The sequence below is a fragment of the Carcharhinus amblyrhynchos genome, chromosome 28 (assembly GCF_965287045.1).
Source record: "Carcharhinus amblyrhynchos chromosome 28, sCarAmb.v2.hapA, whole genome shotgun sequence".
NCBI classification, from domain to species: Eukaryota; Metazoa; Chordata; class Chondrichthyes; order Carcharhiniformes; family Carcharhinidae; genus Carcharhinus; species Carcharhinus amblyrhynchos.
In genome coordinates this window covers 28287345-28313553 of record NC_137351.1, presented here as the reverse complement: position 1 = coordinate 28313553, position 26209 = coordinate 28287345, and the positions used below count along the sequence as shown (strand labels likewise).

General features: G+C 44.2%; 1 protein-coding gene across 4 annotated transcripts in view; it reads right to left on the bottom strand.

Moving 5' to 3' along the window:
- The window catches only part of znf710a (zinc finger protein 710a), a 33862-nt gene extending 12540 nt beyond the window's left edge, over positions 1-21322 (bottom strand). For 2 of the 4 annotated variants that reach the window (XM_080214153.1, XM_080214154.1), the window contains exons 1-3: positions 21145-21228; positions 5570-7019; positions 1202-1393 (exon numbers count right to left, since the gene is read on the bottom strand). In XM_080214153.1, the coding sequence (XP_080070279.1) occupies positions 1202-1393; positions 5570-6979 (1602 nt within the window). In that variant the 5' untranslated portion in view covers positions 6980-7019; positions 21145-21228. Of the gene's footprint in view, positions 1-1201; positions 1394-5569; positions 7020-21144 lie in introns of all 4 variants that reach the window. The other 2 variants (XM_080214156.1, XM_080214155.1) reach the window with 2 other exon arrangements.
- Between the last annotated feature and the right edge of the window lie 4887 nt (positions 21323-26209).

The following is a 26209-nucleotide window of genomic DNA, read 5'->3' as shown; positions in this document are numbered from 1 at the left end:
ATAACAGAACATAGAAATGACTGAGAATCAAAATGCACTGCTGAAGATCATCCTCTGGTAAACATCATCTTTAAAACTAAATCGAAATAGCACACCTCAACTGGACCAGGTATCCCGTACAGTAATAAAATGTCTGAAGTCCTGAAACAAAAGCCTTCTGAGAACTGCTGAGTCAACTCTCCCTTCTCCCTCCCATGTCATAAACATAATGCCTTATTTCTGGACTGCCCAGGTTGGCATGCTGCTTTTTTAGCATCTGGTTGGCATTATAGAAAGAAGCCTGAGGCAAAAAAAAACAGCCAATTCCATTGGGTAGGAGAGCGAGTCTCCCACTTAAAAACAAAATCGGCCACATGTTTACCAAGTAACTCTTCTAAACCGCAAAAGACAATGTTTTTCTGAAAATGCGTTCTTCACATTTTGGGGAAAGGCGTGATTCTCTCACTGACTGACCACATCCCTGAACTTCAGGCTCGAGTTGAGTAGGTATAAAACCAACAAAAATATTCATTCTGCAATTGGTTTTCAAACCCGTGGATAAATTTAACAAAGCAATCGAAATGGGAGGGGACAGAGGGAGGATCAAGATAGAAAGGAGAAGGAAGAACATGTCTAAGGGACAAAGAGCAAGAGCTAGAGACAGCAACAGTGACACAGGCACATGATGGACTTACACAAAAGCCAGAGGGCAAATCAGAGGTAAACCTAGAAATAGAGATACCAAGGGAGAAAGGCTAAATTATAGCATATCCAGCTTCTTATTCTTGTATTACCATGGGTGAGAAGGACTCTCACTGAACAAGTTTCCAAATTACCTTTGGGATTATCTGTAGGGAACCTAGCTGAATTTAACAATTGCAAAGGGTCAGACCCTTGCTTCATTCCAGATACCCGATTCAAACTAAACCAGTGACTTTCAAAATCAAGTGGCTCTTTTTTTTGAGGTAATATGAAATGGGTGGTTAACTCAGTGTCCATTTTCCTTGGCATCCCTAAAATGGTAGCGTGTCTTGTGTCTGTCCAGTGCATTTGCAAATATTTATCACCTCAATTATTTTAGCCAGGAATTAGCTCCCGACAATTAACGTGTTCTAATACAGTCCTACAACTTGGAGCCTATGCCTCAATTACAGATTTCCCACCCAACTCTATTAATGGATAGAAATCACAGGGTGTACCAACACGGCATCTTTTCTCTTACCTTACATTTAAATGGTTTGACGGGTGAATGAACAATCATGTGGGTCTTCAAAGTCTGTTTTTGAACAAAAGTTTTAAAGCAGATGTGGCACTGATAAGCTCGGACACTGGTATGAATTAGCATGTGTCTCTTCAGGTTTGCTTGAAGAGTGAATTCACGTCCACATACTTCACACTTGAACTCTTTTACTCCCTGATGGAGGGGAAAAATGCTGCAGGTGAGACTTTAGGTGGTTTAGAATGACTTGTTACCTCAATAGAAACAACTAAACATGTAAATTTAAATGATTCTGAACAACAGAAAACAATTTCCTCCTGAAAATGAAGATAGAAAAAAGTTTATCATGAACTCAGAGCTACAAAACAGAAAGGGAAAATAAGAAAAGTAAACCGCTGCATTTGTGAAAGGTGACATTCTAAAAAGTACCCGCACGTTATAGCAATATTGGATGGGTACAGGTAGGTATTAAGCAGGTAAGCATTATTTCACAGAGCTGCAAGAAATATTCGTGTCAACTACACTAACAGAGATTTGTTGATTCCAAACACACAACCAAATCATGACCAAGTTCTTCAAACCAGCGATATGAAAATGGAAAACGAGTCACTTCGGCTGACTGAGAAGCAAAAATCTTGTTTGCTGGAGTAGAGGGGAAAATATGACCAGAATAAACTTTGTCACTGGGCCACCCCAGGAGGTACAAACATGATTTTGGGTCAGAAATAAATGCCAACTTAATTGCGGCAGTTGCCTGCAAGAGAAGAGTTTGAATTACACTGAGTCCAACTGAATTCAGAAATACTGAAAGGTGGAAAAATAAAGCTATCAAAAATGTACAGCACGAATCCAACACTAGAGGCATTACTGCATAAACCCACTATTCAAATGAAGGAGTGCTTGCAAAAACAGCTTAAACAGGTTAACTGGGCTACATATAGGATCTTGATGAGAGAGAAAAAAATAATACATTCAGATTAAGCAGTAGAGGAATGGACCCTGTCATGGTGAATTTTAGCAAAGGTGAATTTTATGTTTTGCATGCAGCTGGGACCAATACCAAGCATGCATTTACTATACTCAACTCAAGTCTGTTGAGCAGGATGGAACTACACATTATAGTATGAACATCAAAAAGGTCATACTTAATGCAATGAGGCTGTAATAAAACTGAATAGAATGCAGAGGTGTCTTGCTAGGATGATCCAGGGCACAAAAGCACCAAAATATCCTTACCTAGGTTAGCCCTAATACGTTATGTTGGATGTAATAGAGGCCCAGGAAAAACTAATAGGAAAGCTAATGGATGCTAGCCATTTAAAAAGCCTCTAGTCGTGATAGGCTTAAAGTGGCAAGTCTTTTTACTCAAGAATAGGGTAGACTTTGATGATTTTTGATTGAGATGTTTAAAATAATAAAGATAGATTATATGGACAGATTATTTTGAGTTCAGTTGGGAAGAACCAGGGACCATGCATATAAAACTTGGGGAAGCAGAGAATTAGGTTTGGGAGCAAGTGGCTCTTCTTTTCACAAAGGGTCACTGACCCCGGAAACAAGTTGCTGGCTAATGCAGTAAATTCAGATCCACTGAAGCCATTCAACAGGGAACATTGGGATGTTGGGTTGATGGGATTATTGGAGTTAGATTTAGATGGTGCATGCTCAGTCCAGTGGGAAGGTCAAGTCAAAAGATAGTCTGTGGTTGAGAGGAGGTGAAAGTAACTATGAATTAGCATGTGTTGCTTCAGGTTTGCTTGAAGGATGAATTCACGTCCACATTACTTCACACTTGAACTCTTTTACTCTCTGATGGAAGGGAAAGATGCTGCAGGTGAGACTTTAGATTGTTTAGGATGAATTGTTACTTCAACAGAAACATCTAAACATGTAAATTTATATCATCTGAAACACAAAAACCAATTCCTTCCTGAAAATGAAGATAAAAAGTATCAAGAACTCAGAACTACAAAACAAAGGTAAAATAAAAAAAGTAAATTGTTGCTTTTGTGAAGGGTGACATCCTAAAAAGTACCCATACATTATAGCAGTATTGGGCGGGGCACAGACAGATATTAAATGCATTATTTCACAGAGCTGCAAGAAATATGTAGGTAATAAAGTAGGTCCATTTATTCTCAGAAATATCCCTTTTTTCTGCTAAGGCTTTGCCTCATCCACATTCCCTCACATAGTTACCTTCATCTCCTCTCAACCACAGAGCCTCTTCTGACTTGACTTTCCTTCCCACTGGACCCATATGCACCATCCAAACACAACTCCAACAATCCCACCAATCCAGATGGACCAATTCCTCAGTAAATTTTTATTCTCCATCTGCATTCCCAACAGCTTCACCTTGTCAGCCTCTCATCAACCAAAGAAATTCAACATTCATCCTTTATAAACCATTTTCTGATGCTCTGCTCCCACTTTATCTAGCAATTTATACATACTTGCTCCAATGTAAAATTGCCATGGGCACCGATCACAGTGCTATTCCTGTATGTAGGAAAGTAAAATGCAGAGTTTTCCAAACCTGTCAGTTGCCATTATGTTCGTGGCCACCCCATAGGTTGCCTCATAATTCCCTTTCAACTAACCTTTTCATCTTTAGACTGTTATAATATCACAACACAACTTTAAATAGAGATTTTCTTGTGGGTAATCTACCATCTAGAAGGGCAGCAGGCACATGGGAACACCACCACCTGCAAGTTCCCTTCCAAGTTACTCACCTTCCTATCTTGAAAATATATGCTGTTGCTGGATCAAAGTTCTGGAACTCCTTCCCTATCAGCACTGTGGTTGTACCTCCACTGCAGCAGTTCATCATTACCTTCTCAAGAGCAATTAGGGAGAAGTGTTTGCCTCGCCAGCGATGTCCACATTCCAAGAAAGAATAAAACTCGTCAGCCCTTGGATATGAACCACAATTGACACTGTAGCTGTCTCCTTCTCTTTTCCTGTCTGTTTTTCCTAGTCACTCTGTAGTTTGCTTCTTTCAACTTGAGCTTTGTTTAAACTCATCTTTCGTCTTCTACGTGCCTGATGAGTCTTCATATCATCCAGCATTTTTCACCTCTTTTATTTTAAATCTATCACTAAATCTAAACAATAGTATCATTAGCAGCTGTTTACTGAGAAATGACTATTCGACAGTTGCAGCAGCTGGCAGTGACCTTAACCCTCACCACCTCATTTCAATCAGTTCTTAAAACAGGGAACTAACTTTCCAATTCCAATGAATGCTGCTCACCAAAACATTCACCTAGATATTCTTGCAGCATATTTTTTTCAACATCCTCTACTTCAGACTTTCAGCATTCAAACTACTTGAGTGACATCAGAACCAAAAGAAGCTTGGTCATGTTTGCTAGATTTAGTAGCTTAATTTTTCCTCTTGTTCCGCCTATTCCCAATCCCACAAGATGACCAACTCGTACTGGAGTACAATTTCACAGGCATGGGATCCAAAATATAACATAACATAATGCAGGGTGGGGGATGAGAAGGAGGAAAGGGAGGAATGAACTACCCACATAACATACTGGAGTCTTCTTTCCCCAAGGTTATTGCACAGAGTAAAAATGTTACAAAGTTTAGAAAAAAGGTTAATAGAAAATTATACTGTATCTTCCTTCACAGTTTCAGTTATAAACAATTTTACACAGTCCTTGATATTTAAATGCTAAGTTTGATTCCGCCACATAGAAGGAATCTGAAAATAAATCAACCGAAGTCAGAGTGAAATTAGTATTTCAATGTTTTGCTTTGGAAGAGCGATCGCTAGATATGGCATGAACTAGCTGGAGCAAAATCGACAGTTCTATTTCAACATTGCAAATTCTGAAATTGTGGTTGGCCTGTTAATATGGTGTGGAACCTCAACGTGAAATAAGATCTCTCTCCAATCAAATGAGCAACAAAGATCGAAGCCACATGCAATACAAACCTCCGTCAGATTCTGCAGCTGTGTGGTCTGATGTCAGTGTGCAGCAACACGTGCTATTTAAGATGGCTTGTCTCTGTGTGTGAAAGCTTTGTCACACATCTCACACTTGCATGGCCGAATGCCTTAGTGAGAAACATTCAAGTGATAAATTGGCTACTTTTATGCCATTTGAATAGCCAACCATTAAAAATAAATTATCTCATTTTAGTAAAATCGAGCAAAGCTCGAATCAGTGAGAAACAAGTTTATCTACTCTCTAAAAGACAGTCAGCCATTAGAAGAGACAGTCTGAGCTACTATGAACATCAAGAATAAAATTTAAGGTTCATCCATCTCAAGGTTCTGCCCATTTTTACCAACTGGAATGCCTTCAATCCCAAATATGTTTTACAGACAGAACAGGTGGGCAGTCTTACCTTGTGTGTAAGTGAATGTTGTTTCAGGTGATGAGGCTGGGTAAATTCCATACCACATTCAGTGCAGACATACGGGCGGATATTCTGATGTTTCATCATGTGGTTCTGAAGCTGACTTCGATAACTGAAAGTTTTGTTGCACTCTGTGCATTCATATGGTGTGGGGCCTTGATGTGCAACAAGATGTCTCTTTAGCTGAATGAGTGACACAAAATCTAACCCACATTCAATACATACGTGACACCTGCTATTTTCATGCTTTGCTTCATGGGCCTTCAGCTCACTGGGATAGGCAAACCCCCGTCCGCAGACTCTGCAGCTGTATGGTTTGATGTCAGTATGCAGCAACATGTGCCGTTTAAGATGGCTCGTCTGCGTGAAAGCTTTGTCACACACCTCACACTTGTGTGGTCGAATGCCATCGTGAGTAAGAAGGTGCATCTGTAAATGACTTGGCTGCTTAAAAAGCTTGTGACAGTGTTGGCATTCATGAGGCTTAATGCCACTGTGGCCCAATATGTGTGTGACCAAGTTATATTTGGATGTGTATGATTTTTCACATAACCGACACTGCCATCGTTTCTGCCCTTCCCCAACATCAATACAATAGGAATCATCAATCTGTACATTAATATCCAACCGATCTATTTGAGCTCTTCTGTTACGGTCCTCTTGCTGAGGAGTAGATATCTCTGTTTCATATGCCACTTGGCGTTGCCATACAAAGTTACGGTTCTCCCCAGTCACTGACTCTTCTGGAAACTGTTCTTCCATTTGGACTAAAGTCGGCGATTTATTTGTTTCAAAGTAACTGCTCATTAACTTATCCCCTTCAGTGCCAACCTTCTCCTGCTGATCAGCAGAATTGCAGTGAAAGATTTCCTTATAGTTTGGAGGAAAATTAACAGCATGAACATCTTGAGTCCTTTCACGAAGAGGGCGATGCATTTGTTTCCTTTTGAAATTACTTATATCAATCATTTTTATCCCATGCCTGTACAGAACACTGTTGGACTGATTCTCCGCATCGTATTCCACCTCAACAGTTTCTTCCTTACAATTTTCATCATTTTTCTCGGCGTGTACTAGTTTCACAGGCTGCCGTTTCCTCCTCCTCGCTTGCCTTTCAAAAGTTATAAAGCCATTCTCCGCTTCAAAGCTTTCCTCCTCTTGTTGTTCAAAACATTCTGAAGTGTTGATCACATCCAGTCTGGAGCTCTGCTCTGTTGTCATGTGTTCAAGTGCAATGTTCTTATTAATTGATGCATCTGGCATATGATAAATTCCATTCTCTCTGAATGGAAAGCCAAAAGGGCCATTCTGGCCAACAAGTCCCAAAGTAGCTGCTTGTGCAAAGGATAATATCACAACAGGATCTGTTTGAGTTCCAGTATTTACAAGGTGATCCATGACTTTCAATGCATTACCAATGGCTCCCCCAAAGAGATATCTAGAAGAAAGGTTAAAAGACACAAATATACCAAAAAGTCATTTTTCCCCTTTTTTATCCATTTTCAATTATCTTTAAAAATAGTCAGAGTTCCTTAGTTTTAGCCTAAAATATACATTACACAATTCAGAAGTCTCCATAAGTTTCTTAATTTAAAAAGTATTTTATGCAAATTAGATCAATCTCAGAGGGTCCAAAGAGCACAGAAGACAAGCGAGACAAAATTGTGTACACAACTCTGTCAATTTCCAGTTAATTGCTAGTTACAGATTTAATGATGCAAACTCTGAAATTGTTGCAACTGTTATCAAGTCTAATTATGATATAGAATGTCACTAAATGGCCCAGCTCCCCAGTCAGGATTGGAGATGTGGCTAGATCTAAAATGGAATTTCCCATGATCTTTCAGTTAGTTGTGTACTTGCTTCTATGTTAGAAGTTTAGACAATGATGACCCATTTTCTCCCATAATGAGTACAGGTACATATTTATTGTATACAATGATGGCCTTCCCTGCTTATTCTGGTGGATATTAAAATATCGAAGCATATGCTTCCGTAAAATGGAGTGCTTTGTCCACTCTTGAGAATCTTTGTCGAATCCTGCTTTTCCACATGACCTCAAAGAAAATCTGTAAAACTGATCGGAGTACTAATTTTAATTTAGTGATCTATAATGTTTCTTTTTTGAGATCTGTGCTACAGCTTGCTTTCTGAAATTCTGACTTCCTACAGCATAGATTATATCTACTGCAAACCAGAAAGCATCAACATGAAGAAGAGCCAGACATTTGACTTGAGGAGGGAACAGGCATGAAAATAGTTCCGTCGGAGTGTGAAAAAAAACAACAGACTGCCTACTCCCACAATGGCCAAGATCAACTACCTCATTCCCAATTCAGCATAAAGCTTTTTTTTAAAAAACAAAACCTTTAATAATTTCCCTTCAATGCAGCATGAAATCCTAAAAGTATCAGGAACGTACTGCTTAGGATTTATTACTAAAATTGCATGTGAACTTGTGGGAGAAGCACAAGTTTGCATTCACATACAAATGTGAAAGAATACAATTCAGAGAAAGAATCAAGTTACGCTTAAGCATAAGAAAGTAATCAAAATGAAGCAGCTCCCAAATCACATGGTCACACCGTCCAGAGGACTCTATAAAACTGCAAGCCATTTACTATTGGGAGCCCTTTCACCAAATACTATGAAGCTCAAAAAGAAAGATCTCAGAATCAACTAAATCTGATAATTCTGCAGCATATTAGCCTCCAGCCAACATGTCTACATATGCCCTGTTTGTGGAACAAATCCTACACTCATCTGATGAAGGGGCAGTGCTCCGAAAACTCATGCTACCAAATAAACCTGTTAGACTTTAACCTGGTGTCGTGAGACTACTTACCGTGCCTCCAGCCAACAAAAGACAGAACACTATTTACAACAGTTACTTAAGTTACTTAACAGGTACAGTGATTACACTAGAGAGATTTGAAAGCCTATCATATAGGTTAAATAAAAAGATGTTGACAGGGAGAGAAAGAGACAAGACACAGGGGAAGGGAGGGTGAGGAGTGAAGTGTGAGGAAAGTACAATTTTAGAAAACTACAAATTCGAGAATCTAGAATCAGTGCAATAGTCCATGAGATATTAACTTCAAAATTCCAGCCCACTCCCAAGAAGTTCAGAGAGAGAAATTCTACCTTCTACCAATAAGACACAGCTTGCATATTTACTTTCTTAGTTGAAAAAAATGACAAGCATTCAAACATTCATCAACATTAGACAAACAAATCTTGAAGGACTAATTGTAACTTTGCAACAAAAACCTGAATATCCCGACAATAGAGACAAGTGTTTTGACAATGAAAGAAGTATGTAGAACAGGACAATGATCTCATTCCTTTTCTTCCCCCAATTCCACTTAGCAATTTTTCCACCCATCCACTTTTTGGAAGCCTTGATTCCTTGCTGACTACACTGTTCAAGTGCTGGCCTCCTTTTGGCATTATGCTCAGTGGTCATTTTTCACTTGCAAGATGCAATAGTGAATGCCAACTAACTGGGGAGCATCATAGCCAAATTTAACAGTGTCCTTATTTTACCTGTGTTGATCTTTGAGCAGTAATCATGAGAAGGAACTCGACTGATTGTCAGAGGAGACAAATGGGAAAACATAGAAGCTCTATTGTGTTCTAGATGATGTGAACTCGCTCAGGAGATTAAAAGTCACCATTGTACCAAAAACAGTGACAAAGCATTGTATCTTCACGAAGTTTATTGGCAATCTGTTTCTTTTAAAAAAATGTCAGCACAACTCAAAAAGAAGTCACAACACTTTGTTTCACACTGATGTATAAATGGAGGTCTAACAGGAAGAGCTTCTGTACTTCCACTTCCTTTTACATAGCCCCAGAAAGTTCATAAAACATCTGTGACAGGGTGAATGTTCAGTTCATTAGAATGTTGGAAACAGTGCACTTTGGTTTGCAGCAGACTAATGTCATAATTGTACATATGTTCATGACACATGCTAAACTGATATATCAAGTTTGGAGAAGTCCATTAATGTCACAATAAATTAAGAAAGAACATATTTGTTAGAATAACTTCAGCATAGTGAGGAACTAACAGAAGGGCATTTCTTTAAAAAAAACACATGTGGTCCAAGTATGGATTTCAGTCCATACAGTAAAAAAGAAACTGATAGTTGCTGCAATTTTTCAAAGTGAGGCAGAGTGACAAGGCACGATGGCAACCTTATTGTATCTGGAAATTCAAGATAAGGAGATCAGTTTAAAATTGGGTGATTGAAGACATTACAAAACTAAATATATGCTTCACTCGAAAGACATCATTCTCCCAAAAAAAGAAAGGGAGAACCACAGGTAGCTTACAACACGAGGAGTCCATTTGAGCCAGTGTGTGGGTCAGTGTTTTGCTAAAGCAATCAAAAATTAATCACATGGCACTGCTTTCTCCCTGCTAGTTTCAAAATAAAGGTGGTGGTGCTGAAGACACTATAAAAAAAGGTTTAATAAAGTCTGACATTTGCTTTAAAGGCAGCTAGTAAAAACTATTAGTATTGTTAATTCACATTCTAGTAGAATAATTATGTACTTGAACAAAACATTCATTATTGTTGAATATTCACTTACACAATAACTAATGATCAGCATTTATTCACTGTAATGGAAACACATATAAATTCAACATAAACAGAAGGTGATGTTAACTTTACTGCAACACCTGAGGGAACAAACTGAAACAACAAAAGCTCAGTCTGAGTAGAAAATAAACCAACCCAACAACAAAAACACTGTGTTGTCACACAAGTAAAGGGAGCAGCTGTCATTAAGCAGAATCATAATGAATCTCATATTAATGATGTATGCTCAAAACAGAAATACTTTTATTTTCTAAACTTCAATAATTCTCTAAGCAAACCAATTCTAACAAGGCATAGATAAAACCTTGACTTCAAACCTCTCAAACCTATTCCAAAATAGCTTTAAGACCTCAGTGTAAAAAATAATTTTCTCAAAACAGAGCTTAGTGCTGACCTTGGGCTAAATGTTTCCCCACTCAGGTAGAAATCTATAAAATGACATTTTAGAAACCATACTCTGAACACCAATTTTAATGATAATACCTGCTAAACTACTGCATAAAAATCTGTCACCAATAATTTGCTTTTAAAAATCGACCATAAGAAATGATGAGACTTCTAATAAATGGAAATACGCCAATCTTATCATTATTACATACAATTTGTACTGTCGCATTGCCCTACAAGTGACCAATATTCAAATCATATGGCAAACGTAATTAACTTCTCAAATACTTGTTGAGTTTTCTTTTCAGAATAGTTGGCATGAGGAACGGCCATAAACTTGAGGTCATCGATGTCTTTGCTGCCCATGTCTTAAATCACAACAAGTCCCATTCCCCTACCAGCCCTGCTCACTGACCTGTCTTGTCCTCTGGTAAAGTAATATTGTGATTTTCAAATTTTCATCCTCATTTTCAAATACTGCCACGGTCTCACCCTTCCCTATCATCAAGGATCCCCAATCCCAGTTTAATGTCAAAGTTTACCAGGCAGCAGTGATCCCCCTGTTCCTATGCGTTTTGGAGACTTGGGACAAACTACAACAAGCACTCCAAAGTGCTGGCTAAGTACCACCACTGGTGCGTTTGCAAGATCTGCCAAATTCAGTGCCAAATTGGGCAATCCAACAACAGCATTCTCTCCCAACCAACATGCCTAGTGTAGAGGGGGTTATCACTTAAAACCAGCTCCACTGGGCAGGACACCAGGGACCCAAAGAGACTGCTCTGCCAATCTAGGCAGGAGACTCCCCGGAAGACACCAGAATCGCTTTTGGGATGTTCATAAAGCATCCCTGAAGAGGTCAAATATCCTTGCCAATTCATGGGAGTCCCTAGCTTGTGAATGACCAAAATGGAAAAGATTCAATTGGGAAAGCACCAACCATAAAGAGATTTTATCAGGAACTTGCAGGGGTGAAGTTGAGGCATCAGAAACACATCACAAACCGCCAAGCAACTCAGCACCCAACCCTCCAAGCATCATCCACTCACTCGTAGCAGGATCTGCAGGTCCTGTATTGGACTCATCAGTCAGCTTAGAACTGATGGAAATCGAGGGAATCAAGTCATCTTTGATACTGAGGGAATGCCCAAGAAGAATCTCCTTCAGCCCCACAATAATCCAAAATATCTGCACTGTTCTTGCCTTTCGTGCAACACCAATTTTAAATGTTTCATGCATTGATGGCCATGCCACCTGATGGGGCCTTAAACACAAGGGAACAATCTCCTTGTACCTATGCCTTTATGCTTCTTTTCTCCTTTAAGGCACTCCTTAAAACCTAGCTCTTTGTCCAAGCTTTTTGTCATCTGATCTAATATCTCTCCTGTGGCTCTGTTTTAAGACTATGTTTTATGATGCTTTTGTGAAGTACCCTGGGACATTTTGTTACATTAAAGAAAATATACTAGTCATTTTAACAGAAGCATCAATCTGTTCACTTTGGATGGGTTAGTGCCTCTTGAAATAACAAGTAATCTCACACAAGTTCGGGACTTCAAGGCCAATCTCCTTATTTAAAACAAAGTGTAAGGATTTTGTCCCATGATGTTGTACATTTTATGAAATTGTGTGTAAACAAAATTCAATGCTCACATAACAATGAAAATCTAATTACATTCTTCATGACAGTCCCAACATCTAACGCCACAAACTCCACAAGAGGGCATTTCTCTTGACAGTCCCAACATCTAACCCCACAGGAAGGCAGACACTATCTGTGACAAGGTGGTGCAGGCAGGGAAAATCAATGATCTCTCTTGTTGATCTAAAATATTATACCCATCTTTCTTTCTCCATAGTTGCTGCCAAACCCTTTGGAAGTTACCAGCATTTTACCTATTTCTTTCAAATTTTGAGCTTCTTTAGTATTTCACTTTTCAAAGTTTAACACTTCCTGCTGAGATTTTGTTATGACTGTAGTCAAGCCAAGGAACTCTCAGCAATGTAGAGAATTGAAAAAAAATGCACTGGTGATGGAATGCAACACAGGTTTACCAGAACAATACCTGGGACTACAAATCAGCAAAGATAAATTATGAGGAGAGATCACACAAACTGTATTGTAGTCCCTGGAATTTGGTAGGCTAAGGGGTCAGCTGATTGAAGTTTTCAAGATATTAATGGGAACAGATAGTGTGAAACAGTTTTCGCTGTTTGAGATTCTAGGACCAGGGGGCATAGTCTGAATCAGAACCAGACCTTCTAGAAGTGAAATTAGGGAACGCTTCTGCACACAAAAAGAACTTGCCTCCTCATTACTGATATTTGATCAATTATTAGTTTTAAAATCTGAGACTGATAAGGTTTTTGTTAACCAAAGGTGTTAAGGTGTAAGGAATGTGTGTATGGAGTTGGGTCAGCTATGATCTCATTGAATGGTAGAATAGGTTCAAGGGGAATAAATTACTTCCTCCTCTTCCTAAGTTATCACTTAAAAATCTGTTAACTGCCAAGTTATAGGGACCAACTGATGACGTGCAGCTTTTGTGCTCCTGAAGACCACACATTTTGAACATAAAGAATTATCAATTAAATTTGAAATGCCATCTCTTTGTGTTGACATTTTGATTCATGTTTACACAACACCACTCTGGGTTCACTCTCGAATCAGTCCCATTCAACTAGTGGAGCCACTTAACTTGAAGAGATTAAAAAAGAGGTTTATCACCTTGGACAAGTTTGCCAAAAACAATCTCAACCTGAAAAAAAATTAAACTGTTCAAGCTATTAATCAATTTTTTGGAGTACCTTTAGGATTTAATTGTCAAAAGAACTACTTATAGGATTTCATAAAAAAATACAACTGAACAGAATTCTTGGGATAAGATAGCATTTCCAGTTAAAAGAGAAAACAAACTGAAGCAAACAAGTTAATAGGAAATAATTAATTAAACAAGACAAATTTCAAACTACATCTGCATACTAGTTTACCATGTCTAGCAATAGATTAGAGAATAGCCCAAGCAACTACATTTCTATAACATAATCAGCAAATGTTTATCTTTGCTATCAAATCTATTATTTCCATTCATTTGGATTTAAGGACATGAGCCAACTTAATCAGAGAAGTTTACTTTAACATTTACTTTGCAAACATAAACATCAATCTTTCCTATCCGGCTAAAACATCCATAACCAAAAGAACTCACGAAGATCCAACTGTTGCCTAAAATAAAAGTTGCATTAAACAGGAAGTAATTTTGTTTGGGAGCAGAGCACTCAAATGCCAAACAATTTTTAAAGAAAAGCCAAGGAACTTTTGATGGCCATCATAATGACAAAGATAAGATTACTACCCTACAATCTTTTCCCATGTATTACAGTTTAGCAACAGTGCAACTTCTATCGTCAGGACAAGAACAGAAATGTAAAGGGAAACATCCTCCAAATCATATATCACTTTGATTTGACCATACATACATCCATTCATTCACCACTGCTCGGTCAAAGCCCCTCCTACCACTGTAGGAGTACCACAGAAAATGCAATGGCCCAGGAAAATGGCCCATCATCACCTTCTCAGGACAAGCAGGGTTGAGCAGTAAACCTTACCTTGCTAGTCTCACCTATGCCCAGAGAATAAATATTAAAAAGTTTCTGAGGGTAAACAGTATTACTAATGTTCTCCACATTTCTGATTCCTGATTGTATTGACACAATTAGGTTACATTGTAACCAACAGGTTTATAAAGTGATATTCCACAGGTGATTTCTAAAAGGAAAATGTTATATAGTATGATTGAAGATCGCCTAACCTTCTGCTACAGATGGGAGAAAATACCCCAAAGGAAGGGAAAGAGAGTTTATTTAGAGGTGTGTATATTTGAATACAACTGAATAAAGGATGCGACATGGAAGCAAATCGCAACACTTGCACCTACTGTTGTTCAAGTGATAGCAACATTTATGAAATCTATAAAGAACAGAAAAAACAAGTGGTTGGTGTAATGGGAATAACTGAAAAAGAAACCAATGTTTCCATCCATGCTATCAATTTGTTGCAAAAGAGTAAACTAATTGATGAGTGGATCTGAAATTTCATCCTTTAGCTCAACTCGCCTATCTTGAAGCCTCCAGCATGTCCAGAGAATCACCCATTATTTACTTGATCATACGCTAGGCAATATCACATTTGGATTACAAAAAGACAGTGTGGAGTTAAGTGATTGAGGAAATCTTCATAGTATTCCCTATGTGACAAGCAATGGGGGCACAATGCACTGTTCTTAATCAGTTTTGAAGGAGTAACACGTGAAAAATTCTATCACAAGAAAACTGAAACTGTAATGTCTTTATTGTATATACAGAACTAAACATTCAATTAAAGGTAATCAGTACATGATCTCAAACTTCACTCACATTTTCCACAATGTAGCACATACTGTAGGATATAGTTGTCCAAGTAACATAAAGCCAACACTGACAATAACTAGCAGGTATATTGCACCCTTAATGTAGCAACATGTCCCAAAGTGTATCACGGGAGTATTATCAAACAATATTTGGCACTAAACTACGTAAGGAGACATTAGTACAAGCTTAATCTATGAGTGTTTTGGAGGAGGTTGGAACGAACACACACGAGAGGGAAGCAGAGACATCTACAGATGGAATCCACAACCTTGTGGCCTAGTACTCGATTATTGAGTGATTAAAATCTGAGATGTGCAAGAGGACCAAAATTAGGGGAATCCAAAGATCTTTAGAGGGTTAAAGGCTATTACAAAGCTAGATTGGGGCAAGGCTACGAAGAAATCTAAAAACAATAAGGATGTTAAATTCTAAGCACTGTCAGGTCAGAAGCCAAATATATTTATTTTGAGTATTTTAAGTTTATATCCAAGCATGTAAAATTCTACTGGCAAACCTCTCCAAATTATTTTATTCAAATCAATTGATGGATCTGTATCTCCATCTAATAGTCTCTCTCTAGTCATTAGATGTTGTACAAGTTGAGGTCCTCTATTTTTACTCCCCAGATGAGTCCCATCTCTTCACGATTTTTGAAAATTTTTTACAAGATTGAATCTTAATCCAGGTATAATTCATAGAATCCCTACAGTGCAGAAGGAGGCTATTCAGCCCATCGAGCCTGCACAGACAACAATCCCACTCAAGCCCTATCCTTGCAACCCCATGTTTTTACCCAGCTAGTTCCCTGACACCAAGGAGAAAATTAGCATGGCCAATTAACCTAACCTGTACATCTTTGCACTGTGGAAGGAAACCAGAGTACCCGGAGGAAGCCCAAGCAGACAGGGGGGAAACATGCAAACTCCACACAGACAGTCATCCCGAGGATGGAATTGAACCTGGATCCCTGGCACTGTAAGAAGTCCCATAACACCGGGTTAAAGTCCAACCAGTTTATTTGATAGTAAACCCACAAGCTTTCGGGGTTTGCCCCTTCGTCAGGTGAGTGGCAAACCCCAAAAGCTTGTGGGTTTACTATCAGGTAAACTGGTTGGACTTTAACGGGGTGTTGTGAAACTTCTTACTGTTTTTACCCCAGTCCAACACTGGCATCTCCACATCCTGGCACTGAGGCAGCAGTGCTAACTACTGTGCCACCCCGAGTGAGAATGTCATTAAATGGAAAAAAACTGTTACTTTGGATACTAGAATTATCTTGTGCTTTTACAGGGTTTTGCTTTCATTTACAAAAAAGGCAGCATCACACCAAACTTTGTTGTGGAATTAAACTATTACATTAATTTACTTGGTAACATCTACAAGTAATATATTATCTGAATCCCTTAAATTGTTACAATCTTTATACAAAACCATTATTATTTTGAACTAACACTTTTTCCACAGTGAGATTTTATATGCACTTTTTACAACTGCAATAGCAAGCATAATCCATCTTTCTCTCAAGATTCCAACAAAATCTTCAACTCTACACGAGTTATTTAATAACCTGTTTCCAGGGCTTCCCTTATTTAAATAGCTGACCTCAATTCGACAAGGAGATGCCTGCCATACCTACACAGATCCACTCATGCTAACATTTGAATTACAAGGTTTGATTTCTTTCTGAAGTCTTGAAGACAACTGACCATATTCCTCGCTTTTTGCATTGATACAACTGGACACATGGTTTCTGACTATATGTTTCCTTCTCTTTTTTTACGTACATAGTAAGACAAAAATCATTTTTTGTCAACAGGTGCTGTACCTTATACGTTAAACTCGCAGCCAATGCAAATAATTATGTTAAGACTGGTCTTCTGGTCCCCATCTGCTCTATACGAAAGCAGGAAAGCCTTTCCTTGAGTTTCCGCAGTAATTTAAGCATAAGCCCTCCAACCGTCCTCCATCCCAAAAATCTCAACGTTATTCAGGAAAATAAAAAGGAAAGCCTGAATAGAGAGAGGGAAAGAGGAGAATGGAAACAAAAGTGAAAGAACTGCAGAAAGGGGGTGAATGAAAGAAGAGAAGCTTTGAAAAAAAGAATGCAGACAGCGTGCAGACAGTGTGCACAAGAGAGCTGAAAGGGCAGAGAGATGTAGAAGATAAAAAATCTTTCTTGCAAAGAAAAAAAGCAGTTTCCACGCTGTTTCAAGAGTAATGACATCCAGCAGAGAAATGAATGGTAATTTTTTTTTAAAGTGCAACCATCTTTCTGAAAAGACGAGATCCTATTCTCTTAAGCAGTGATTACGTTTTATTTTAGCAAATATCAAGGTGGCACAAAAAGTTGGCTTCTATCCTCACCCCCCCGTCCCACTCTGTGGTGAGGACGTCTCTTCAGGGATGAGTTCTCTCTCTCTGACACCATTAATTCTGGCTATGGCAAGAGAGAACATGGAAGTGAAAGAGTGAGACACGTCTAGCAAGAGATTCGGAGTGGGGAGAGGGGTAGGCTGATTGGCCCTTCGTTAAAGCACTGCCAGCAAGAAGCCTGATAGAGGGAGGGGGGAAGGGGAGAGAGAAGAACAGAGTTGGGGGGGGGGGGGGGTCAGGGACGCGGAGAGGGAGCGGCGGGGGGGGGGGTCAGGGACGCGAAGAGGCGGCAGCGAGAGAGGGGGTCAGGGACGCAGAGGGGGTGGGCGCGGAGGGGGGAGACGGGCAGAGGGGGTGGGCGCGGAGGGGGGAGACGGGCAGAGGGGGAGGGCGCGGAGGGGGGAGACGGGCAGAGGGGGTGGGCGCGGAGGGGGGAGACGGGCAGAGGGGGTGGGCGCGGAGGGGGGAGACGGGCAGAGGGGGTGGGCGCGGAGGGGGGAGACGGGCAGAGGGGGTGGGCGCGGAGGGGGGAGACGGGCAGAGGGGGTGGGCGCGGAGGGGGGAGACGGGCAGAGGGGGTGGGCGCGGAGGGGGGAGACGGGCAGAGGGGGTGGGCGCGGAGGGGGGAGACGGGCAGAGGGGGTGGGCGCGGAGGGGGGAGACGGGCAGAGGGGGTGGGCGCGGAGGGGGGAGACGGGCAGAGGGGGGAGACGGGCAGAGGGGGTGGGCGCGGAGGGGGGAGACGGGCAGAGGGGGGAGACGGGCAGAGGGGGTGGGCGCGGAGGGGGGAGACGGGCAGAGGGGGTGGGCGCGGAGGGGGGAGACGGGCAGAGGGGGTGGGCGCGGAGGGGGGAGACGGGCAGAGGGGGTGGGCGCGGAGGGGGGAGACGGGCAGAGGGGGTGGGCGCGGAGGGGGGAGACGGGCAGAGGGGGTGGGCGTGGAGGGGGGAGACGGGCAGAGGGGGTGGGCGCGGAGGGGGGAGACGGGCAGAGGGGGTGGGCGCGGAGGGGGGAGACGGGCAGAGGGGTGGGCGCGGAGGGGGGAGACGGGCAGAGGGGGTGGGCGCGGAGGGGGGAGACGGGCAGAGGGGGTGGGCGCGGAGGGGGGAGACGGGCAGAGGGGGTGGGCGCGGAGGGGGGAGACGGGCAGAGGGGGGGTTGCGCTGGGGGGGGACGGGCAGAGAGGACGGACAGAGAGGGGTTTGCAGGGGGGGGGTGGGGGGAGACGGACAGAGAGGTCGGGTGTGGGGGGGCCGGACAGAGAGGGGGGGTGTGGGGGGGATGCGGGGGGAGGGATAGGCGGGGGGGAACGGGCAGAGACGGGGGGGGGGAACGGACGGGCAGAGAGAGGAGGGTGCGGGGGGGAACAGACAGAGTGCGGGTGCGGGGGGGGGGGGACGGACAGAGAGGGGGTTGCGGGGGCTGAGACAGACAGAGAGATCGAGTGTGGGGGGGACAGACAGAGAGAGGGGGTGGCGGGGGAGGGGCAGACAGAGAGAGGGGGTTGCGGGGGAGGGGCAGACAGAGAGAGGGGGTTGCAGGGGAGGGGCAGACAGAGGGAGTTGTGGGGGGGGGGACGGACGGACTAGGAGTGGGGGTGCAGGGGGGGGACGGACGGACGGACAGGGAGGAGGGGAGGGGACGGGACGGGGGAGAGACGGACGGGGGTGGTGCGGGGGGGGGGACAGAGGGGGGTGCGGGGGGGGAACGGGAGGGGTGCGGTGTGGGGGGGATGGGGAGGTGCGGGACGGGGGGTGCGGAGTGGGGGGGGAGGCGGTGCGGGGTGGCAGAACAGAGAGGAGGGTGCAGGGGGGACGGAATGGGGGGTTTGAGAAATTGGGGTTTATTTAGGGGAGTGTGTTTGGGGGGGGTGTTGTTGGGAGTGTGTTTGGGGGGGGTGTTGTTGGGAGTGTGTTTTGGGGGGGGTGTTGTTGGGAGTGTGTTTGGGGGGGGTGTTGTTGGGAGTGTGTTTGGGGGGGGGGGTGTTGTTGGGAGTGTGTTTGGGGGGGGGTGTTGTTGGGAGTGTGTTTGGGGGGGGTGTTGTTGGGAGTGTGTTTGGGGGGGGTGTTGTTGGGAGTGTGTTTGGGGGGGGGGTTGTTGGGAGTGTGATGGGGGGGTGGTGTTGTTGGGAGTGTGATGGGGGGGTGGTGTTGTTGGGAGTGTGATGGGGGGGTGGTGTTGTTGGGAGTGTGATGGGGGGGTGGTGTTGTTGGGAGTGTGATGGGGGGGGTGGTGTTGTTGGGAGTGTGATGGGGGGGTGGTGTTGGGAGTGTGATGGGGGGGTGGTGTTGTTGGGAGTGTGATGGGGGGGTGGTGTTGTTGGGAGTGTGTTTGGGGGGGTGTTGTTGGGAGTGTGTTTGGGGGGGGGTTGTTGGGAGTGTGTTTGGGGGGGGGTTGTTGGGAGTGTGTTTGGGGGGGGGTTGTTGGGAGTGTGTTTGGGGGGGTTTTGTTGGGAGTGTGTTTGGGGGGGGGTTGTTGGGAGTGTGTTTGGGGGGGGGTTGTTGGGAGTGTGTTTGGGGGGGGGTTGTTGGGAGTGTGTTTGGGGGGGGGTTGTTGGGAGTGTGTTTGGGGGGGGGTTGTTGGGAGTGTGTTTGGGGGGGGTTGTTGGGAGTGTGTTTGGGGGGGGGTTGTTGGGAGTGTGTTTGGGGGGGGGTTGTTGGGAGTGTGTTTGGGGGGGGGTTGTTGGGAGTGTGTTTGGGGGGGGGTTGTTGGGAGTGTGTTTGGGGGGGGGTTGTTGGGAGTGTGTTTGGGGGGGGGTTGTTGGGAGTGTGTTTGGGGGGGGGTTGTTGGGAGTGTGTTTGGGGGGGGGTTGTTGGGAGTGTGTTTGGGGGGGGGTTGTTGGGAGTGTGTTTGGGGGGGGGTTGTTGGGAGTGTGTTTGGGGGGGGGTTGTTGGGAGTGTGTTTGGGGGGGGGTTGTTGGGAGTGTGTTTGGGGGGGGGTTGTTGGGAGTGTGTTTGGGGGGGGGTTGTTGGGAGTGTTTGGGGGGGGGTTGTTGGGAGTGTGTTTGGGGGGGGGTTGTTGGGAGTGTGTTTGGGGGGGGTTGTTGGGAGTGTGTTTGGGGGGGGTTGTTGGGAGTGTGTTTGGGGGGGGGTTGTTGGGAGTGTGTTTGGGGGGGGGGTTGTTGGGAGTGTGTTTTGGGGGGGGGGTTGTTGGGAGTGTGATGGGGGGGTGGTGTTGTTGGGAGTGTATTGTGGGGGGGGGTGGTGTTGTTGGGAGTGTGTTTGGGGGGGGGGTTGTTGGGAGTGTGATGGGGGTGGTGGTTTTGGGAGTGTGTTGGGGGGGGTTGTTGGGAGTGTGATGGGGGGGTGGTGTTGTTGGGAGTGTGATGGGGGGGGGTTGTTGCGAGTGTGTTTGCGGGGGGGTTGTTGGGAGTGTGTTGGGGGGGGGTGGTTGTTGTTGGGAGTGTGTTTGGGGGGAGGGGTGTTGGGAGTGTGATGGGGGGGTGGTGTTGTTGGGGTGTGTGTTGGGGGGGGGGGTGGTGTTGTTGGGAGTGTGTTTGGGGGGGGGGGTGGTTGTTGGGGAGTGTGTTGGGGGGGGGTGTTGGGGGGGGGTTTGTTGGGGATGAGTTGGGTGGGTTTTTTGGTTTTGTTGGGGAGTGTGTTGGGGGGGGGGGTGGTGTTGTGGAGTGTGTTTGGGGTTTGGGGGGGGGGGTTGTTGGGAGTGTGTTTGGGGGGGGTTGTGTTGTTGGGAGTGTGTTGGGGGGGGGGTGTTGGGGGTGTTGTGGGGGTGTGTTGGGTTTGGGGGGGGGGGGGTTGTTGGGAGTACAGGACAATCACTGACCTGGTCAATGCAGCCGCAGGAAGCACCCCGTCTTCTTGGCCTGGGATGTGAAGCGAGTGAAGGATCGGTGCCGGCGGCCGGAGGGAGGAAGAGACCGAGTGAGTGGGGCCTCTGGAGGCCCGGGCCCTCCTCCTCCGGGAGGGGGTTTTCACCGAGCCTCTGGCCCCCTCCCCCGGGGCTGATTCTCCTCACAAGCTGCTGCCGGCAGCGGCCCCATGTAAATCCCCCTCCCACCCACCTCCTCCCCCGGGAGGCCTGTGGCCTGCGGCTTCCCCAAAGCCCGGCCCGGCCCGGGGGGGTTCACTCAGCTCCGGTCCGGCCCGCCCCGCGGGGGATCCGAGAGGCAGCTGCAACGGGCGGCCTCCCCTCAGCCGGCATGGCAGGCTGCAGCAGCCGCCGCCTTTTCCTTGTCCCGGGAGGAGTGGGGGGGGGGGGTGTCTGCCCCGCTCTCCCTCCGCTCGGCACCGCCGTCAAACTCAGAGCGGCCGCAGAAAGGTACAACCCAACCTGCTGGCGGCTCCTGCCCGCCTGATTGACAGCCCTCCCCGCCAATGGCGACGGCGCCCGCCCCCCAGCGTCGCGGACGCGCTGACGTCACTGACCATTCAACGTCGAGCGGGGGCGGGAACTTAGCTGCAGTCAAGTTGGGTTGCACGGTAGAGTGTCACTGCGGCTCTGGGTGTCTGCACAGTGACAGCTTCTGAGTGACAGCTCCCATATACTGCCCAGTGCATCAATAACTATCATAACCCTGGGGAAATAGATAAAACACTTCGAATTATACATATATCTGCATATTTATCATAATACAGCACAAAAATGTCCATTGGGCCCATTGAGTCTCTGCTATCCCCTTGTCAAACCATCATTAATAGATATACATTGAAGAAGTGCTCCCAACAACCCATTCTAGTATTGTCTACACTCCCCACTACCTCTGTAAAGCAGCCAGAACTCGCCATCCAAACCTTATAGTGGATGAAGTAAAGTTTATCTATTATTGTGGAGATGCCAGTGTTGGACTGGGTTGGACAAGATGAGAGGTCACACCAGACCAGGTTATAGTCCAACAGTACAGACCTTTTGGTCTATAATCTTGTGGACTGTGACCTCTCATCTTATTTGTTATTGTCACAAGTAACCTTACGTTAACATTGCTAAGAAATTACTGTGAAAATCTTGCACCACCACCTGTTTGCGTACACTGAGGGAGAATTTAGCATGGCCAATGCAACTAATCAGCATGTCTTTCAGGCTGTGGGAGGAAACCAGGAGGAAACCCAGCAGACACAGAGAGAACATGAAAACTCCGCACAGGCAGTGACCCAAGCTGAGAATCAAATCCGGGTCCCTGGCGCTGTGAGGCAGCAGTGCTAACAACTGTGCCACCATGCGATAGGCTAAAAACAAATTACTGCAGATGCTGGAATCTGAAACAAAATGCTGGAAAATCTCAGCAGGTCTGACAGCATCTGTAGAGAGAGAATAGAGCCAACATTTCAAGTCTGGATGACCCTGCAGGCTCTGATGAAGAGTCATCCAGACTCAAAATGCTGGCTCTATTCTCTCTCTACAGATGCTGTCGCACCTGCTGAGATTTTCCAGCATTTTCTGTTTCTGTGTCATTAATAGGTATACATCGAAGAGTAGTTCCCCCAACACCTACCCATTCCAGAATTGTCTACCCTTCTCATTGCCTTGGAAAAGCAGGCAGCATAATAAGACCTCACCATCCAAACCTTATTGTGGATGAAGTATTAACATCATAGCATTACCTTTTGTTAAGCTCCCTGCACTTCTTCCAAACTGTGATGTGGTCTGTTATCATCTTCATTTCTCCCCTCCCGCCTTGAGTATATTCTCATCCTTTAGGCTACCTTATCCTCTCACACACTCGTCTCGGTAGCTCAGTCCATCATGCAAGCCCGCCTTCCATTCAATGACTCTGTCTACACTTCCTGCCACCTCCGCAAAACAACCATCATAATTAAGGACCCCACACACCCCAGACATACTCTCTTCCACCTTCTTCCAACGTGAAAAGGATACAAAAGTCTGAGGTCGCAGACCAACTGACTGAAGAACAGTTTCTTCCATGCTGCCATCAGACTTATTGAATGGATCTACCTTATATTATGTTGATCTTTCGCTACACCCGAGCTAGGGCTGTAACACTACATTCTGGACCCTCTCCTTTCCTTCTCCCTTATGTATTCTATGAACGGTATGCTTTGTCTGTATAGCATGCAAGAAACAATATTTTTTACTATACGCCAATAAATGTCACAATAATAAATCAAATCAACAGTCTATGACAAATGCTCACATTACCACCCTTGAAGCTAACATGGAAACTAGAGGCAACAGTGGACCATTCAGCCCTTCAAGCCTGCTCCACCATTCATTATGATCATAGAACATAGAACATAGAACATTACAGCGCAGAACAGGCCCTTCGGCCCACGATGTTGCGCCGACCAGTTACAAAAACAATGACCCACTAGCCTATACCAATCCCTTTTCGTCCATAAACCTATCCACAGATCTCTTAAACGCCCCCAAACTAGGCGCATTTACAACTGCAGCAGGCAGGGCATTCCAATCCCTCACCACCCGCTGGGTAAAGAACCTACCCCTGACATCCGTCCTGTAGCTACCCCCCCTTAATTTAAAGCCATGCCCCCTCGTGCTAGCTTTCTCCATCCGAGGAAAAAGGCTATCACTATCCACCCTATCTAAACCTCTAATCATCTTATATGTTTCAATAAGATCCCCTCTTAGCCGCCTTCTTTCCAACGAAAACAACCCTAAATCCCTCAGTCTCTCCTCATAGGACCGCCCCACCATACCAGGCAACATTCTAGTAAACCTCCTCTGCACCCTCTCCAAAGCCTCCACATCCTTCTTGTAATGTGGGGACCAGAACTGCACACAGTACTCCAAGTGCAGCCGCACCAGAGTTGTGTACAGTTGCAACATGACGCTGCGACTCCTAAATTCAATCCCCCTACCAATAAACGCCAAGACACCGTACGCCTTCTTAACAACCTTATCTACTTGATTCCCAACTTTCAGGGATCTATGTACACATACACCTAGATCCCTCTGCTCATCCACACTATTCAAAGTCCTCCCGTTAGCCCTATACTCAACACATCTGTTGCTCCTACCAAAGTGAATTACCTCACACTTCTCCGCATTAAATTCCATCCATCACCTCTCGGCCCAGCTCTGCAACCTATCTAAGTCTCCCTGCAGACTATGACACCCTTCCTCACAATCTACCACACCTCCGACTTTGGTGTCATCATAGCTGATCATCAAATTCAAAATCCTGATTCCACCTCCCCTTCCCCCCCATTCCCTGTCATATCCCTTAATCCATTTAGCCCCAAGAGCTACATCTAATTTCTTCTTAAAGATCAAGCATCAGATGGGGTGTAACTTGCTTTATCTTGTCAGCTTGGATCTTATTTGTTCCTTTTATGGGGAACATGATTTGGATTTTGAATTTTTTTTTGGACAAAGCAAGGAATGGATTTAAGTCTGTCTGCCCGTTCCACTCTGAACACTGGAGTTGTAACTTCACGAATGGAGTAAAAAAAAATTTAAATGTTAGTTCCCTGAATCACATTTTGACAAAAGGTCACAAACATTAAAATAAATGCAAAATATTGCAGGTGCTGCAGATCTGAAATAAAAATGCTAGTTGGTGGGGGTGGGGCGGGGGCGGTGTTGGTGATGGGGGTAGGTGAAATCTACCAAATACATTAGATCTTGTTTCTCTCTCCAGCTATGCTACCCAGCCTGCTGAATAGAATCGTAGAATCTGACAGTGCAGAAAGAGGCCATTCAGCCCATCACACCAACCACAATCCCACCTAGGCCCTATTCCCTATATTCCTACATATTTACTCACTAATCCCTCTAATCTATGCATCCCGGGACACCAAGGGACAATTTAGAATGGCCAATCAACCCAGCCCGCACATTTTTGGGAGGATACTGGAGCACCTGGAGGAAACCTATGCAGACACGGGAAGAACATGCAAACTCCACACAGACAGTGACCCAAGCTGGGATTCGAACCCGTGAAGCAGCAGTGCTAACCACAGTGCTACTGTGCCACCCCTAGTCCAGCATCCTCACGTTTTATTTTCTTCCCTGTGGCTACAGTATTTTGCTTTTGTTCCTCTCATTGTGTGGCTAATTCAAATTACCAGTCAGAAAACCTTCAACACATGCGAATTCAGTAAAAGGCGAGGAGATGCATTCAATGAAATGCAAGCTGTCCACTTCTGGTGCTAGTTGTGAAAGAACTGTTACTTTAGCCAAAACACAAACAATGTTATTTGTTTGGTTGCAAGTAACATTGAGACAGTCCACAATTAGTGTGAATTAGTTTTCATCTCCCTCCTATTCTATGCTCTCTTTTGAAGTACTTCAAAATTCACCCACATCACACAGTGACATATTGTAATAAAATTTATCAATTTCCATATTTCATACCTAAGAATTAAATAATCCTGGCGCAGATCATGTGTAACATTGTTACATCAGAAAAGCTCCATCTACGATTAGAATCAAATATACTTTCCAATACATTGTTTGATACATTGTGCTAAAACAATGAACCTAATTCAAACTGTTTTATAGTCATTGTTTTAACTGCTATCTAAAAGCTTTAAATTACCTCAAGGATTATCTCTAAATTTACATTGTTGATGCCTGCAGTTCAAGTTCTATGTGACTTAGTCCCTTGCCTGGGGCTCTTACGCTCTCTGCCCTCCCATTTAAATGTGGTTTCTTTTTCAATGAAACTTCTTTGACAACATTTATTTTCCCTTTCCTTTTGCTCCTGACCTAAGTTTTTATTTATTCTGACAGAATTTATTTTACTTCTCTAACTACCAGCCATTTGCACTGACCTTGAACTGTTCTTGCTGAGTCTCTCCCTATTTTGTTAAACTCTGCTGATTTTTGTACACTTCTATCAAGGTTTTATTTTGCTTGTCAGTATTCTTGGTACTTGAGTAAACTCCCATCACTTTGATTATTTCTGTCT